The sequence below is a fragment of the Terrapene carolina genome, unplaced genomic scaffold (genome assembly GCF_002925995.2).
Source record: "Terrapene carolina triunguis isolate 2854851 unplaced genomic scaffold, T_m_triunguis-2.0 Scaffold66, whole genome shotgun sequence".
NCBI classification, from domain to species: Eukaryota; Metazoa; Chordata; order Testudines; family Emydidae; genus Terrapene; species Terrapene triunguis.
The window spans coordinates 77,668,579-77,686,189 of record NW_020664417.1 but is presented as its reverse complement, the minus strand read 5'-3'; the positions used below and the strand labels follow the sequence as shown (position 1 = coordinate 77,686,189).

The window sequence follows — 17,611 nt, the reverse complement described above, 5'->3', positions numbered from 1 at the left end:
CACCAGACTCCTTGTTGTTTTTGTAGATACAGACTAACACGGCTACCCCCTGATATTTTAAAAAAAAAATGTTTTTTGGGTGTCTCAATTTGAAACACCTTAAAGGGGCCTGATTTTGAGAGGGCAGATGCTCAGCATTTTCTGAAAATCAGGCCCCATCAAGTCACATACGAGGGGCCCAAAATCATTAGTCACTTTTAAAAATGTAGGCCTATAGTTCTTCTGTGAAAGATTTGTTTTCACTGTTAATCTGATGCTGAGAATATTAAAGGGATAACAGAAAGGATGGAGGAACTCATACTGTATAGACAACATATAGACATATAGTTTTGCAAACTCTGACTTATCACATGGCTCATGGTATTAGGTGTTCTTAAAGCTGCAGCTTCTGGAGCCATGTAATTACATGAATCTATTTCCTTTCTTTTCTGTTTCTGTTTCTAGACCTCATGGTTGCAGAAAAAATTACTTGAAAATGTGAACTGTAAAAGCTCAAAAGGCAGAGAAGAAATCAAAGGACCCCCAAATCTCATGATTTTTGGGGAGGGGGGGTCCTGAATTTGAATGCTTGGTGTTTGGCAGTATGGGATATGATAGATGAGAAAGATATGGAAACCCAGTAGAACTCCAATGAGAATGAGAGTGAGAGCTGAGCAGATAATTAAGTGGAACTGAGCTGAGATAGGATTTGGCTGCATACTCAACTTATTCGTAGAAATGGTGCCGCTGAAGTTAAAAGAATTACTCATGAGAATAAGCCAAGCAGGAATTGGCCCATAGTGGAGAACTGGCATGATGCAAATTTCCCCAGTGCTCTAATAAACCACACTTATGGCATTCCAGTCCCACTGAGTTCAGACTCCTACCTTTTGCTGCATCATATCAGGTCCTTAGAAACTATGGTGATGTCTTTTGAAACTACATAGAAGAAATAATTTGACTTGCTGGCCTTTAGCTGGTGATTTTGTAATTTGGAGACACATCTGTTAGGAACTAGGAAGAGACCATTGGATTATTTTTACTAGTGACTTGATCTAAATTTACAATTTTGGTTCTCAATCTAGTGGAATAACCCGCTGTACCAACTAGCCCTGCCCACTTTTGCTTGCTAGAGAGAAAGAGAATGAAGAGGACAGATTACAAGGAAGACAACGCTGTAGATAGCTATTTAGCTTGCTTATGTTAATGAAAATGGAAAGATCCAGAGTCGGAAAAATGCTTTGTCAGGAAAAAAAATTTTTTTCAAGAGGAAAAAAAAATTATTACAACTTTTGCCCTTGTCCTTGCACACCTTCTTGTTTTCTGAGTACTAGATAAATCCAAAGATGGTTTTATTGCACTGTTGTGATTCGAGCCTGGAATTTAATTTCTAGTTGGTTTCTTCTCCCTTATTGTTTTAGGAATGAGTCACTTAGCTGAAATTTCATTTCCTAAGATGTTGATCCTATGGGAATGAACAGGAGTCACATCAGTAGAGCACCACATTCAACTGGAGCTGAAAAGCTGGATAAGCCTCCAATAAGATAGAGAAAAACCTTCTTTAATAAAAAACCCTGCAATAATAATTGCTCTTATTATTACTATTGCAGTAGCATTAGGAGCCTCAACCAAGAGAAGTGTCCCATTGTGCTAGGTGCTGTATAAACACATAGTGAGAGAGAGAGACCCTGCCCTGAAGCGACCCTGCACAGTCTTAATAATCAGCAAAATCTTATTCTCCTTGAGTGACGTATGGATCTTTAAATTAAACTGTGTAAACAGTTTTGAAAAAGTGAACTGAAGTGTCACTAGGGAACGGTCAGGAATTGGGCCACAGCTCACTTTTATGTATTGGTGGGGAAACACCTATAGCCAGCCTCTAAAGCACTGTCCAAACATACCAGCCGAGTTGCAATTAGCAATTTGCCAGGAACTCAAAGCAGAACTAATCAATTTTTTTTCAAAGCTAGATACTTTGACATTTCAAATTAAAAAAACAATGGGGGAAAAGTTGCAAAAATGTTCAATTATTCTCCCTTTCCTTTGACCAGCCTGAACCAATAACTACATTACATAAAATGGAGCAGCTAGTAGTGGCTCTCCTCTATAATGTGGAGTGGCAGCTCAAGAAAATTTCAAACCTGAAGCATAATGTGCTTCACCTCGAATTTTCCCTCAGTTGTCTGGCTGCCTGGATCAAGATGGAGCATTGCACTTGGACCTGCAGTCTCCATGGATTGAACTGCTCTATTAAAGCGCAGGCACAGGTGTTTCATTGTACAGCTTGGTGAGCACATTTTCCACCGATATGCATGTTAGTTTTTAATCTTTGTTTTAATGCCCTTGAAATTTGATTGGAGGGATAATCTCAAATATCCTTACTCTTTGCCAAATAAACCACGCTCTTGCAACTCCAATACACAGCAGTGCCAAATCCTCAAGGAGTCCTTATTCATACACACTCCCAGTGACCTCAATGAGAAGTCTGGCCAAGGACAGACTAAATAATCTGTCCCTCAGTTGCCTTCAAATAACTATCTTCAACCCTGTTTTTAACATCAGAGCCCACAGTAACAACTAAAATAACATGCCTAAAAGCAGCCTGACTATTAATTAGAGATGACAACAGCGTAGAGGCAGTGGGTAACATTTTATATGGACCCATTCAGCTCCCTTGCCTGGCATATATATTTTTTTAATGGAAAGAGTTGGAAGTTGTATTAAGCAGTACTATATGCCTGACACAGAAAATCTATCACAGGCCTTGACTCCAATCAAGGTGCATGGAATATAAGTTAGCATAGTATTTGACCCAGCCACTATCGCCCTTTTATATCTCATATAGAAAAGGTCTACCGTATCAAGTCACAGATGGTAGTATGTAGTAGGAGAAGGATTACTTTTAGATAGTGGAAAAAACATATATATTCTATCAATTGCCACATGGTGTAGAAATTTCTTCTCACAACAACAGAAAATAGTCACATGCAGGAGAGACAAGCTGTAGAACTTGTTTCTCTGACTGAAATGAACCCGATCTGTTTCTAATTTGTTTCTGGCATAATTAGCACAATGCTTAATTTATTTTAGTAACATGTTCATTTAATTCTTCCACTTGCTAGCAATGCAACCAGAAGCAACGTATTAACAATATGAATATATTAGTATATAACTGATAGGAGCCTTCCACCAACATTTTTAAGTAAAGCTGTTTGTTGATTTAATAAAATCCTTATGTGGATTTCAATTTAACTCAATTTAACTTTACAATACAGTCCTCTTTTAACACATCGCTTTGCGAAGAAATATAAATTAGCAATGAAAAATGACACACGCAGAGAACTTAACAAAAAAGGTCTAATATTTCAATTGATTGGAAGTGGTTACATTGATTGTCCAGTTGAAGAAGGGACTGAGAATGATTTTAAAATGCTGAAGCCTGGCGGTTTTTGACTATGGCAGACTAAGCACAGCTAGCATTTACACACCGTACAATCTTTTTGCCTCAAGTAGCATGAGAAGTTTGTCAGGGAAGGAACAGGCCAGGTCCCATAAATCATTCCCATGTTTAAAATGCATGTTTGGAGTAGAAGCTTGTTCAAAAGCAAATGAGCTTAGGCAGAAGCAAGAGTTATTCATGTAGGTTTACCTTAAGATGTGTGTGATCTGACGCAGCAAAGCGCTGAGATGCTGTTTCCTATGAAGCAAATTCTGTGCACCATTGCTAGATGCTTTACAGAGCTGAATGGGTTTCAGTGTTATTTCTTCAGTATAAGCAATACTGAGAAATCTCCTTTGGAGAATGTTGTCTGATTTCCTGTAAAGTGTTGCCACAGGCCCAGCCACCAATCAGCAGTATGAGCTTTGACCAGTGAATACCCATTATTTCCCTTCTCTGAGTCTCCCTTGAATAGAGAGAAAAGTAAGCACACAGCTCTTACCTCCTTTGTGTTGCATTTAACAATTCTACCCCAGTGTCTGCTGTTCAAAGAGCAGCTATAAGTCTTAGCATGAAAGGGATGAACTTCTTTTGCCAGATATCTTTTTCAGTTTAAGAAAAAAAAATTATCCGCTGAACTTAAACTTTCTCCTACCTTCTCTGCCTGATCAAAGGGTTTATAGAATTGTTTTAAGATATGTCTAAATATTTTAATCACTTTGTTCTCAAAAGAAATGAATACACTGGGGGAAAAATGAATTAATTCTGCTCTCAAGTGACATGGGATCTCAATAGATTTCTCTAGCAGTGTGTGAGAGGAGAATTTGTCTGCATGTGCTTAACTAGGAAATATTTTGCCTTATCTTCACAGTTGTTTTAAAACCAATATAGGGGAAAAAACAGATATTGTTTTTATCCAGAGCTAGTTGAAAAATAATTTTTCCACAGAAAATTTGGGCTTTTTGGGGAGGGAAGGCAGTTTATCATGAGAGTCCCTGGCTACAGTACCTCATAGAACAGGGGTGAGCAAACTTTTTGGCCCAAGGGCCACATGTGGGTATGGAAATTGTATGGTGGGCATTCATGAATGCTCACAAAATTGGGGGTTGGGGTGTAGGAAGGGGTGAGGGCTCCAGCTGGGGGTGCAGGCTCTGGGGTGGGGCCAGAAATGAGGAGTTCAGGGTGCAGGAGGAGGCTCCAGGCTGGAGCAGCGGGTTGGGGTGTGTGGGGAGGGTGGGGGCTCCAGATGGGGATGTGGGCTCTGGGGTGGGGTTGGGGATGAGGGGTTCAGAGGGTGGGAGGGGGATCAGGGCTGGGGGTTGGGGCTCGGGAGGGGGCCAGAGGTGCAGGCTCCGGGCAGCACTTACCTCAAGCAGTTCCCGGAAGCAGCGGCATGTCCCCCCTTTGGCTCCTACGCGGAGGCACGGCCAGGCGGCTCTGCATGCTGCTCCGTCCACAGGCACTGTCCCTGTAGCTCCCATTGGCCACAGTTCCCGGCCAATGGAGCTGTGGGGGCAGCACTTGGGGCGGGGGCAACGTGCGGAGCCCCCTGGCTGCCCCTACACGTAGGAGCTGGAGCGGGGACATGCTGCTGCTTCCGGGAGCCATGAGGAGCCACGGCACACGTGAAGTGGGGCAAGCCCTGGACCCTGCACCCCAGCGGGAGCTCGAGGGCCAGATTAAAACATCTGAAAGGCCAGATGTGGCCCCGGGCCATAGTTTGCCCACCCCTGTCATAGAAGATATGCAGTCCAGCTGGGTAATGCCACCGCATTGCCTTCTCTAATATAAACAACAGGAACAGGTATAGATCTAAAAAAACAAAACAAAACCCTAGCAAAACAAGACTCTTCACTGCACATGCTTCTTGTGGGTGAGGACGAGAGAACAAACAATATGTGACAGATTGTGTAGTCACGCTGGTTAATGAACTATGGGAAGACACTCAGATATTACGCTGATGAACACTGTAAAATCTATATAGATTAGAATAGAGGAGAATGGGGGCATATGTCACCATGAGTGCATTTCTAAATTGAAATATTAATGGTTTTGGCCCCCAAAAATGAAGTTTTTGGTTTTGGGGTATTCATTTTTTTTTATGAAAAATCAAAATTGTCCATGGCTAGCAAATACTTTGCAAAAAATTAATTTAAGCAAAACCATAATTGTCAGCCAGCCCTATTTATAAATAAAGCTCTCAAACAGGTGCTTTATTGTAGTTATTTTATGTAACTAGTTGGAAGTCATATTATACATAGTGCAATGTGTGTGACATAGAAAATCATGCCCATCACTGTGGTATCTGGACAGAATTGTAATTTAAAAAAAAAAAAAAAAATTGAAGCCTGAACCAAAGTTCATTGAAGTCAGTGGGAATTTTGCCATTGACTTCAATGGGCTTTAGCTAGGGGCCCTAAGTATGAAGACTGTTTTTTCTTCCTTGCCCAAGTAAATAGATACTGATTTTTTTTTCTTCCTTTTCTCCATCCTCCTCCTGCCCCTCCTTGTTACCATTCCTGGGAAATTGTGGGAATGCTAATATGAAGAGATGGGTCTCACAATTTGTTCCAAAAGTGGCCAGATGTGAGGGTGTTCTAACATTTTGCAGAAGAGGGTTCCATAACTGTTAGGTAGCTGCTGAGAAGTCCCTTGTACTTGTGACACACCCTAGGCATGATGAGCTCTCGTGCTCCTGTGGAAGGGAACTGTTGTGCTAGGTCAAGTTCATGGACAGAGGGATGGTTTCTGAGATAGTCAAGTCCAGTGAATTCAGAACTGAGCTGTGTCACTATTATTCACCTTGTTTGGCTTTTCCTCATTGGCTTGTGTAAAGTTTGGATGGCTGGGCCCAAATGGTTTGAAGATTAAGATTAGGGCCTTAAATTGGATCTTGCATTGGGCTAGGGGGGCAGTGAAGAGAGGAACACTGGGTGATGACTTCTCATTGCCCTGTGTTAGCTAAATGACAGGTCCTGCATCTTGTACCATCTGGATCTCCATAATAGCATTCTCAAACAGGTATAGAGCATTCCAGTCATTGATTCTTGAGATGATGCACAGGTGGCCATATCTGCATTGGAGTGGAAGGGGTGAAGCCTCCTGCCCCACCAAAGATGGTTGTATTTTTGGCTACTAGAACCATTTGACTATCCAAAAGCAATGAAGAGCCCAGAGTGGTCCCAAGACTGTGATCCGAGAGTAGATGCCTTTGAATGAAAGTGATGTGGTATAGGTCAGTTCTTCAAAGCATATCTCCTACTCTCCAACATTAGCTCCAACTTGCCTGAATGTAGTTTCAGCAAGTTGCTGATTTCACTGGGGCACTGAGTAAGCTGTGAAATAGTGCTCTCTGTGTTCAGTGTGAAGATGATGTAACATCCCTTGAGTATTTATAATATACGAGACTAGTAGAACCAGAAGTCTCGTATAAATGTTGACAAGGATGGGGAATCCTTGAAGGGCTCCATAAAAGAGTGCTCATGAGGCAGAAAAGCATTCATTCCTCTGTGAATCTTTCTGAAAGGAAGTTTTAGAATCACCTAAGTGTCAGTCTCTCCACTCCTGCTAAGGCTCAGTTGAATCAGTAACCCCACATGTTCAGCTGTGTCAGAAACTGCTGACAAATTTAACGGTATGAGCACGGATATTTATCTCCCGTCTAAAGCCAAAGGGAACTTTCCATTCAAAGGAACAGTTTCCTGTGTTGATATGAGAATGTGCACAGAATGCCAAACAAGTAACCATTTCCAAGACTCTCTTTATTTTGTATAAAGAATCTGTTTAGGATGTTGGTCTGGCTACTGATTTCCCCCCCACACCAATATGTAACATGCATGTTCTCCAGCATGGGGAATAAATACACACTGATGAATGTGATGTGACTACACACAGATATACATTGCACATAGAAGTCTCCAGTAAGTGAAATGAATATAGCACAATAGGTAGTTAAGTATCTTAAGGCTTGTCTACACTATCGCTTAAGTCGATGTAACTTACGTTGCTCGGGGTGTGAAAAAACCACTCCCGTCACTGACATAAGTTACATCCACTTAAAGCAGTGTCTGCATCACTCTCCTATTGACATAGCTTCCACCTCTTTTTGAGGTGAAGTAATTACGTCAAAGGGAGAGTGTTGTCTTGTTAACGTAGCGCATCCTCATCAGCCGCGCTATGTTAGTGCCTCTGCGTCAATGCAGTGGCTCTGATGTAGCACGGTAGTGAAGACAAGTTCTTAAAATAAGTAGCTGATACAGTAGAACCTCAGAGTTACGACCACCAGAGTTACGAACTGACCAGTCAACCACACACCTCGTTTGGAACTGGAAGTACACAATCAGTTAGCAAAGACAAAAAAAGCAAATACTGTACAGTACTGTGTTAAACGTAAACTACAAAAAAACCACAAAAGGTTTCTGGGGAGGGCTGTCCCAGATTTAAAAAAAATTGACAAGGTAAGGAAACAGTTTCTGTGCTTGTTTCAGATAAATTAAGATGGTTAAAAGCACCATTTTTCTTCTGCATAGTAAAATTTCAAAGCTGTATTAAGTCAATGTCCAGTTGTAAACTTTTGGAAGAACAACCATAATGTTTTGTTCAGTGTTACAAACATTTCGGAGTTACAAACAACCTCCATTCCAGAGGAGTTCATAATTCTGAGGTTCTACTGTACATTCAACAGTTGTGTAAATCTGTGGAGCTTGCTAGTACAGTATTAAAATTCCTCTAAGCAGTCTGCATCCCAAAGCATTGTATATTAACTGTATGGCTTGATCTTGCAACGTGCTAAGCTCCCATTTAAAGTAACAAGAATTGAGAGCACTCATTTCTTCACAGGAATTGCTCAGCACCTTGTAGGATTCAGCTCTTAATATCTCCAAAGTAAATTTTAAGAGGAAAATGTCCCTGCAGCAATGGTACCCGCGTAAGTCTGACTTGGATTTTATTAAGCTGACCAGTACTGCCCTAAAATTCAAGCTATTCTGAAGAAGGGAATGTCATTTCAACAGGGAATCAATATTACTCACTGCCAGACAGGGGGATTTTAAGGCTCCACAACTGGATCGCATACTAGTTTTTTCTATTTTGAGAGGATGTCATTTAAGATTGAGTCCTTGCAGCTTTTAATTATTCTCTTTAATTTTGGGATAAAGAGCTAAAGCTCCCATGTTCAAATGTATTTTTTATTTACCTTTCATTTCCACACCTCTTATCTTTCTTTATAATGATCAATTCACTTACTAGTCATGACAACACAGGGAAATTACTCACACTTCATACTACTCCAGGTATCCAGCAACACTGAATGAAATGTCACAAATCCAAATTTCTAACAACTTAATTATTTTAGTATGCAAGTACTACATAAAATCAACAGAAAGTTAAATATGATGAGACCATTTTTATAATCCACTATGGATTTTACAGTCCACTATGGGGTGGAGATAAACTGAACTATAGAATAAACTTAACCTTATTTGGCACACGGAGTGAAATCCTGGCCTCCCTTTCCAGAGCTGTGAAAGGGCCAAAATACAGTAAACTATGTAGTAAAATATGGATGTAGGAGCAGGAAGAGACATCTCCTGTCTGTCGTACATACTAGCTCCATGTTGGCCTGCTTTGTGGTAGTACAAAAGGGTGAGTGGGATGAGGAAAAGGCAGGGCCATGTCCAGTGTATTCGTGAATTGCCTTTTTGCATGCACTACAGTCCCTATGTACTACTGCTCAGATCGCCGTCTGTGTTATACTCTGTGAAAATTACTCCATCCACCATCCCCTGTGCTGTTACTATTCAGGTTTTGTATGGCGGACATACGTTTTACCAACAATTCCAGTTAACGCCAAAGGGAGTCATCTATATACATGATCTGTTCATTGAGTGGATAATAGATGGTCTTTAGCATTACAGTGTTACATTTAGAAGGTCGATTTTTTATGAAATGTATTTCCACGGATAGTTTGATTATTTATATTTTTTCACTCTATTATTTGTAATACCCCCTTGGAAGCCAAAAAGTAGCATTTATTTCCCTACGTTGACAAACATCAATCCTAATGAACTTTGGAATTTATTTATTTTGTCTCAGTTTAGTTTTTTGTTTGTTCCTCAGCATCTGTTGTGAGGTCAACACAGCTCTGGCAATTATATGCATGAAGTGCTTCTACAGAGCTAGCACAGGCAGCATAAGGGCAAACAGTGTTTTCGTGCATATTCTATCCAATAGCATGATGGATTTTTTTTAAAAATAGGATATCTAGGGTCAAATCCTGATGTCTGGTATACTGGTGTCAATTCTAATTCTAATTGACACCAGTGAAAGTGAGATCAGAACCTGACCCTTACAATCTAGAGAGGTATTCTCCGTTAGATGATACATTTTTAGATCTTTCTTTCCAAAGGTCACAGTGTGAGTCTTTGATGCTTAATTTCTGGTATGTGAGAATACTATGCACTATCCTTAATTTATTTAATGGTTACATAAATTAAGGGATGTATTTCATAGTTATTATGAACACACAAAGTATTGCACACATAGTACATGCATATTTTAAAATTACCTAATGGCATTAGAACTGGCATACTCCTCAAAAGTGCTCAAAACTATGTGAGATACAAAAATCTACTCAAACACAAAAGCCATAATTTTAACTGGCAGTTTACCAAGATACCACTGATATCAAACCAATTAACTCAACAATGGGATTCTTAGAGAGGCCGCACTTGCGATCGGCACAGTTTGCTGCCAGGAAATCCAGGGCCGGCTCTAGGATTTTTGCCGCCCCAAGCAAAAACAATTTTGGCTGCCCCCCTGTTTTTTTCTTACCCCATCCCCGGCCCCGCCTCAACTCTGCCCCTTCCCCAAATCCCCAGCCCTGCCTCCTCCCCCAGGCTCTCAAGCCTAGGAGGGAGGGAGGGAGGGAGGGGGAGAAGCAGCACTCACGCCGCGGCCGCTCGGGGTCTCCCCCTCCCTCCCAGGCTCTCAAACCTGGGAGGGAGGGGGAGCAGCGGCGCGCGAATCAACTGTTTCGCGCGCCGCGGACGCTCGGGATCTCCCCCCCATCCCAGATTTGAGAGCCTGAGAGGGAGGGGGAGCAGTGGCGCGCGAGCGGCAGCAGTGGGGGTGAGCTAGGGCGGCCGGGGCACATTTTTAGGGGCGGCATGGCCGGCGCCAGAATGCCGCCCCTAGAAATGTGCCGCCCCAAGCACCAGCTTGTTTTGCTGGTGCCTAGAGCCGGCCCTGCTTGAATCAGATGAAAGTTTCTAATACTGATTAAGACAGGAAATCTTAGAGCTGGGCAAACAGCAATAATAATAATAATGATGATATTTTATTTTAATTCAGCTAGGTCTGGAAAATGTTTGAAAATATGACCCATATGTTTGCGAACCAAGAATAATACAAAACAGAATATACCTTGCATGAGCGAAACATGCCTTTCTGATTATTAGGTTTGATATACTACAGTACAAGTCATTTATGGGTTAACCCCTTGTATGTTATATGATCATCCCTACCTAATTCATGTTATTAAATGGCATAGACACTGTCCACAGGGGAATATGTGTTTGTGTGCTGACAGTTCGGACTTAGGCAAGCCCATTGAACTCAATGGAAACTCCCATTCACATGAAGAAAGTTTGGACTAGTCCCATAGATCAGGGGTTCTCAAACTTCATTGCACTGTGACCTACTTCTGACAACACAAATTACTGCACAACCCCCGTGTCCTGTATTACTCTGGATTCTAGAGTCTAGAATCAGGGCTGGCATTAGGGGGTGGTAAGCAGACCAATTGCCCGTGGCCCCATTCCACGGGAGGCCAAGTTGCTCATGTGTTGGCTTCAGTCCCTGGCAGCGGGGCACAGTCTTCAGCTTCCGCCCCTGGCAGCAGGGAGTCTAACACCAGCCCTGGAGACCCCATTAAAAGAAACTCGTGACCCACAGTTTAAGAACCGCTGCCATAGACTGTAATACTGATACCTCTAACTCACTTGTTAATGACTAAAAGTGCCATCTTTGCCCAGACTAGGATCGGTGAAAATCAAAACCACACTTAGCTTATTTTAATAAGAAGGCAGTGGGACAACACCTTAGATATTGGGGAAAATAGAAACTGTAAAAGTTTAATGATCATTTCAAGTACATGCAGCGTGATCCTGGAGAGAAGCATCAAGCAATTAATTGCTCATTAGCCCCAGATTTTCTCTCAGAAGCAGGTGCCATCTTGCAGGGTTATATTCTGTCACACTCCTGTTCAGTGCTAAGAGGATCAGTGCAGAATATTGGTTGCAGTGCCTTTACTATGCTGATGAAAACTAGATCTATATTTCTGTCTCTTCCAATCCATCTGATTTGGTGAGACAATTTATCCAGTGTCTAATGAAGACTAGGGCATATATGAGGGTGGGCTGGTTGAAACACTTTACCGGTAAGACTGAGATAATGGGGCAACAACCAGAAGAAAAGACAGAAAGCAGTTGGAATTGCTGATATAATTTCTACCTTCAGGTCCTCTCTACCTTTCAAGCTCTCATCCTCCCTGCTTTGCAATATATGTATATTCCCTTTCCAGCCTTTGCAGTTCCTTCCCATAAAGTCCCCCTGCACACCAATTCCCAAAGATCAAATGCTTATTGGCATGTGCATATAAATCGTTTCCCACTCTGGGGCTCCAACCAGTCTAAATGGTTTAATACCTGCTCCTATGTGCTAGTCCACTTTTAAATTCTTCTTGGGTTTTTTTGTGTGTTTTTGAGACAAGGGCACACATTTTAGCCTGATTAGATATTTTCAAATATCTTGACTTTCAGTCCTCAGAAAGAAGTTTTAAAAGTTCAAAGTACATTTTATTTCTTAACATCCTTTAAGTCACCTTAAACATCATAGGTTTGTGAAGCTACACTGGCCATCTTATTAAACACATATAACACTATGTAGTACGAATAACTGATTTCTTTTCAGAAGTTTTAATTTTAAGAGCTTTAATAGCTAAATAAACCATATAAATTGACAGTATTTGCAAATCGGACTTGTGGCAATTTATCCAGAAACGAGAGCACAATCCAAAGTGGTTACATCCGTCTTGACCAGTTTCACAGGATTAATCAAAAGCAATTCAGACAAAAGTAAAATAGCCCAGTTTTTTTTAAAAAAAAAATCATACTGTACTGTAAATACATAATATAAAATATAATGTAAAAATGTTACATACCTGTGACCATAGGGACACCAATATTTTATGCTTAAGTGCACTGTTTCTAATTTAAGCTTCATATCTGAGGTTGGACATACTTCCTGAAACACATCTGAAAAAACTTTTTGGTTAATGAAACTGCCTTTTGAATGGTCAGCCAGCTACAGTCTTGTTCCTCGGTCATGATTTATCCAAAACAATCTATAAAGATACCTCTCTCTCTCTCTCTCACTGTCTCTCTCTCTCTCACACACACACACACACCCTCTACCTTTAAAAGAACATTCTTAATGTTGCAAAGTCAACCACTCAAAAATTAGGACATGCCAGAATTAAGGTTGCCTGTGTAACATTCATTTGGCCTCTTTGTGCATATGCATTATGATCTGATCTTCAATTATATTATCACGTTATTTTTCCACAAAACCCCTGCTTCATTCAATGCACGGGATGGATGGTGCTCACTTAATGAACAGCTATTCAATATATGTTCTCCTCATTGTTCAACTTGTGGCCCAGGCCCAGGGGCGGCTCCAGCATTTCTGCCGCCCCAAGCAAAAAAAAAAAAAAAGCCGCGATCGGCGGCGGCAGTTCAGCGGCAGGTCCTTCGCTCCCAGAGGGAGTGAGGGACCTGCCGCCCCCGAATTGCCGCAGGTGCCGCCCCTCTCCCTTGGCTGCCCCAAGCACCTGCTTGTTAAGCTGGTGCCTGGAACCGGCCCTGCCCAGGCCTTATTTACTCACCCGAAGACAGAACTAATTTTCCCCATGGATTTTATTAAGGGGCTCATCTTTCTAGTCACTGAGTGCTTCACAATTAATTCTTTGATCTTTAGAACACCCCCATGTAGGGAGAGAGCAGTATTATCTCATTACAGATGGGAAACTTAATTCAGGCATTTCCTAACTTTTAAGTGCTTAATTCCACAACCTTAATTATGTTCCTTTTAATGTAGTTTTTGTGTGTAATTTCCTAGTTTAAAAAAAAAAAAAAAAAAAAAAAAGCAAAGTGAAAAAACAAATTCCATCATGTGCCAGCTCCACCACACAGACTTCTGACATTTAAGCTAATGGACTAACTGATAGCAGTAGTAGGTTATTGTCCTCTATGTGGACTAGCACTGAAGAGGAATGAGACTCTTTGCCAGTAGGTTTCACTGATATTTGCTGACAGCAGAAGAATGGTGAGACTCAGGAATTGCACACCACTTTTGGCGGTGTATATTGTGTGTCTATATAGCTAGACACTTCTGTGAAAAGCACACCATGTCCACACTGAGGTGTGTTGTTATAAGCGTCAGCGAAAGGCTCTGGCAGAGGCCAGACGGTGGTAAAAGACTTCAGCAGCTCCCCACTGCTGGATCCTTCCCCTGCAGCAAGGTTGAGCCTTTCCCACTGCCAGAGTCTTTCCCTACAGCAGGGGAATGGCTCTATGAGCAAGGGGGCGGCTCTGCCAGCCTTTCCCTGCTGCTGGGATCTTTCCCTGAAGCAGGGAAAGGACAAAGCCTTTCCCTGCTGTCGGAGACTTTTCCAGCTAAAAATAGCAGCATAGACAGGGAGACACAGTTTAGGTAAATAGAGAGTCATGTAGAGTATGTGCTTGAGTACATACCCACACCCTTCAGGCATGTCTTTACTCTACTCGCCTAAGCAGTGTCTCACTATCTCCATTGCAATTTATATATGTGCTCAAGGGGTGGGGGGCTACACCGGTACATACAGTACATGCCACCGAAAGAAGCATGAAACTTAGACGCACCCCCGCTTCCATTCCAGACTCTGGAGCAGGGTGTACTCTAATGGTACAGTCATTTCTGCTTATTCGTGCCCCTCCCCCCAGATAGACCCCTTCTGTCCTGTTTGCCCAATCTACCCCTGGTCCTGTCTCTGACCTGTCTCTCTTCCCCACCTATGGCTCCTTGGCCCATTCTCCTTGCCTATCCAATCCCACTCTGTACTCTTCAAACTTCCAATCCCAGTCCCAGTCTCCTTTCCCAGCCAACCCCAGTTCCCTCTCCAACTTCTTTTCCTCAGTCTCCTTGCCCAGTCAGCTCCAGTTTCCCCTTTTAGGATCCTTATCAGGTTTGTCTCTTCCTTCCCCACCCCCATGACCCACTAGCTTCCAGTCCTTGTCTTCTTCCGAGGTCTTCTCATCCAGTATCAATTTCCTTCCCCCCGCACACCCTTCCTGGCTGCTTGTCACAACCTCCCCACTCTCTGTTCCCAGTCAGTCCCAGTTCTCCTTCTTGTCAGATCTGTCTCTCTTCTCTCCCCCTCAACTCCCCATCTCTTCATCCAGTCTGTGTTCCCCACCAGTCAAGTGGCTCCAAGTCCACCACCAACACTGTTTCCCTTCCTGGATCCAAATTCCAGTCCATGCCCCCCACCCCTGGCTTCCGATCCCACTCTCTTTAACCAAACAGTTCCAGCCTTTCCTCTTCCTGCTCCCGCCTCAAGTGCCAGTCTCTTTGCCTTGCCAGTCAGTTTCTTTCTCAACCCACTGTCCAGTCCCAGACTCACCAAACTTCTTGTCCCATCTCCTGCACAGGGTTTGTCCCCTCTGCATTTGAACAGATTACTTCCTTCTCCAAGCTGCCAGCAAAGGGATCTTTGAGTGTATCCTGCTCTGATTTCTTGTGCCTGGCCCCACCCTGGCCAGGAACAGCTATTACAGAGAAAGTCCAAATTCATCCTTTTAGGATTGAGCTGGAGAGAGCATACTTAGTTTTTCTGAGGGATGGCACATGCGCAGTCCAAGGACACATGAGTTGTGAGGGGATGGATTATACTCAGTTGCTCAGTGGAGCTGGTGCATGCACCGACTTGTCAGCATTAGGAACTGTGAGAGGATGGAATCTGCTGAGATTTTAGCTGCTAACATCTCAGAAGGGTCTACTGTCTTACAGTTTAGCTGTAATCTGGTTGTGGTGAATGCTATGAGGCCTCACATTGTAACTTCAGTTTCCACAAACGGAGGGTGTAGGGCTCCATCAGATCTTGATCATAGAAGGTGATCTACTTCTATGGCATCATTCTCTTTTTCTACCAACCTCACTGATACCCTTCTGTGGGGTTTAAGGATTCATATGTGAGAAGGAATCAGGTTAGGGGTGTGCCAGCATCACCTCCCACTTGCTGCATGGAACTTCAGGGGAGTAAGATAATGCTAACTTATTCAGCATTAGCATACTCACCTTTCTCCTACAGGCTGTTGAATCTTCCATGTTGTTGAATCCATCTCCTTAAAGGGGTATCTGGATAGTGTGACTGGTGGAGGGGTGAGTGGGATTATGAGATGCTAAAGTTGGCCCTGGCTTCCAGTGATATCTGCCTGGATCCTGGAGCTGTCTTGTTTTGTGAGATTCAGGCCCCCTATTTCAGTATATAAGCACCTATATGTGAGTACAAGCAAATCTCAACTCCCTAATTCAAAGTCACATCCAAAATACATTAAATCTTGATTTGTACAGAGCTGTTTATTATTGTCAGGTAATTATTGATGTAGGCTGTAGGAAACAAGCTAGTCAAAATGTTGTATTCAAAAATAGCATCTCTTACAGGATCCAAAACTCCCATAGATTTCAATGAGCCTAGTAGTTGGTCCTCAGCAATAATTCAGATAAAAGATGTTTTGGAAACTTTTAAAGAACTGAACAAAGTTAACCTTGCCTCCCATGAAAACTATAAGGAGACATCTCAGCAGCTAACCTTCTTTCGTTTTCTTTTTTCAGCTAATTAAATCCCATACTGCAGAGTAATCACATGGTGCAAGTTTCTGCTCCCTGTGACCCCCTAGCCTGCACCCTGCTGAGGTTGGAATAAGCATGGAATCTGACCATTGTGCTCCTCCATCTGTCTGTCTGTATCCACAGGTCATTTCTTGTTTTATATTTAGATTGTTAGCTTTTAGAATACAATAGAAATTAATAATAATAAAATTAATAATTAATAAATAAAGCACAAAAGCCCAGCAATGGCATGTGCAAAAACCTTGTTACATTTTGTACCATTAGAAATAAAAAATTTCAAAAGGCTCAGATAATAATTTAGTTTAGATTCCTTAGCATATTTACTAATTTAGTTCTGTTAAAAAAAATCACATTAGCCACTGGGCAAATTCCTTCCGTCCTCACTCAGACAAGTCTCCCATTAAGATCAGTGGGAATTTTGCCTGATGGACATCATCCCATGAGGTGCATGAGGACATCATCCCTAACTCCTATAGACTTTCTGGGTCCTCTGTAAAGTCTGCAATATTTTTAAATAATACCTCCTGTAAATGTAGGTATTTGTCACTTCTCCTACTGCTGATTCAGCATATTGTAACCCTGTATTAGCTGTGCACATGGTGATTTCAGTTTTACACAGACAACTACAAAGATCAAAATTAAAACTAACAGGTGATAATAGTCTGCGTATACATTCCTAGTCAGCTAGAGGTGAGTTCAAATTTTTGAAGATTTACTAGTATGAAGAGCTGTAAATGGCTGCCTTAACAAAAGCACTCAACAAAACAGCTGAAGCCAAGCTCTTCAGCAGTAAAACCCAACATGGTAATTTAGGTCAGCATCTTGTATGTGGGACACAGTAGTGGTTTGAACTATATATTTGGTTGTTTAGTTTTTTTTTTTTTTTAAGTAAGGTGATTTTTCTCTTTAAAATGTTGTGAGCAAACTTAGAGCTTATGAAATCAAGGGACTTTTCACTAGCTGGGCCAAATTCTACTTTGACGCACCTGCTGTATTATTCTCATAGCCCTTGATTCTCAATGCACACAAAGCTCTGGTGAGACATTTTGAATTCGGCAGCACCCTGCAGGTAGGCCCCATTACAAGGTGTCTCTAAAGGGGGAGTTGTGTCCACTTTCAATTCTTGCAACCTCCCTCTGCTGTACTTTCTCATGGGGAACCTGCATTTGGATTTACATGAGGGGTAATGATGTGAGAACACCTCTTCCTAAGAGAGAGATGCCGCCAGAGGAGAGAGGAAGATGA

General features: G+C 42.1%; 1 protein-coding gene across 1 annotated transcript in view; it reads right to left on the bottom strand.

The window, feature by feature from the left end:
* The window catches only part of CLNK (cytokine dependent hematopoietic cell linker), a 113,058-nt gene extending 97,203 nt beyond the window's left edge, over positions 1-15,855 (bottom strand). The window contains exon 1 of the mRNA XM_029910650.1: positions 15,812-15,855. Coding sequence (XP_029766510.1) covers positions 15,812-15,855 — 44 coding nt within the window. The remainder of the gene's footprint in view (positions 1-15,811) is intronic.
* Positions 15,856-17,611: the final 1,756 nt, after the last annotated feature.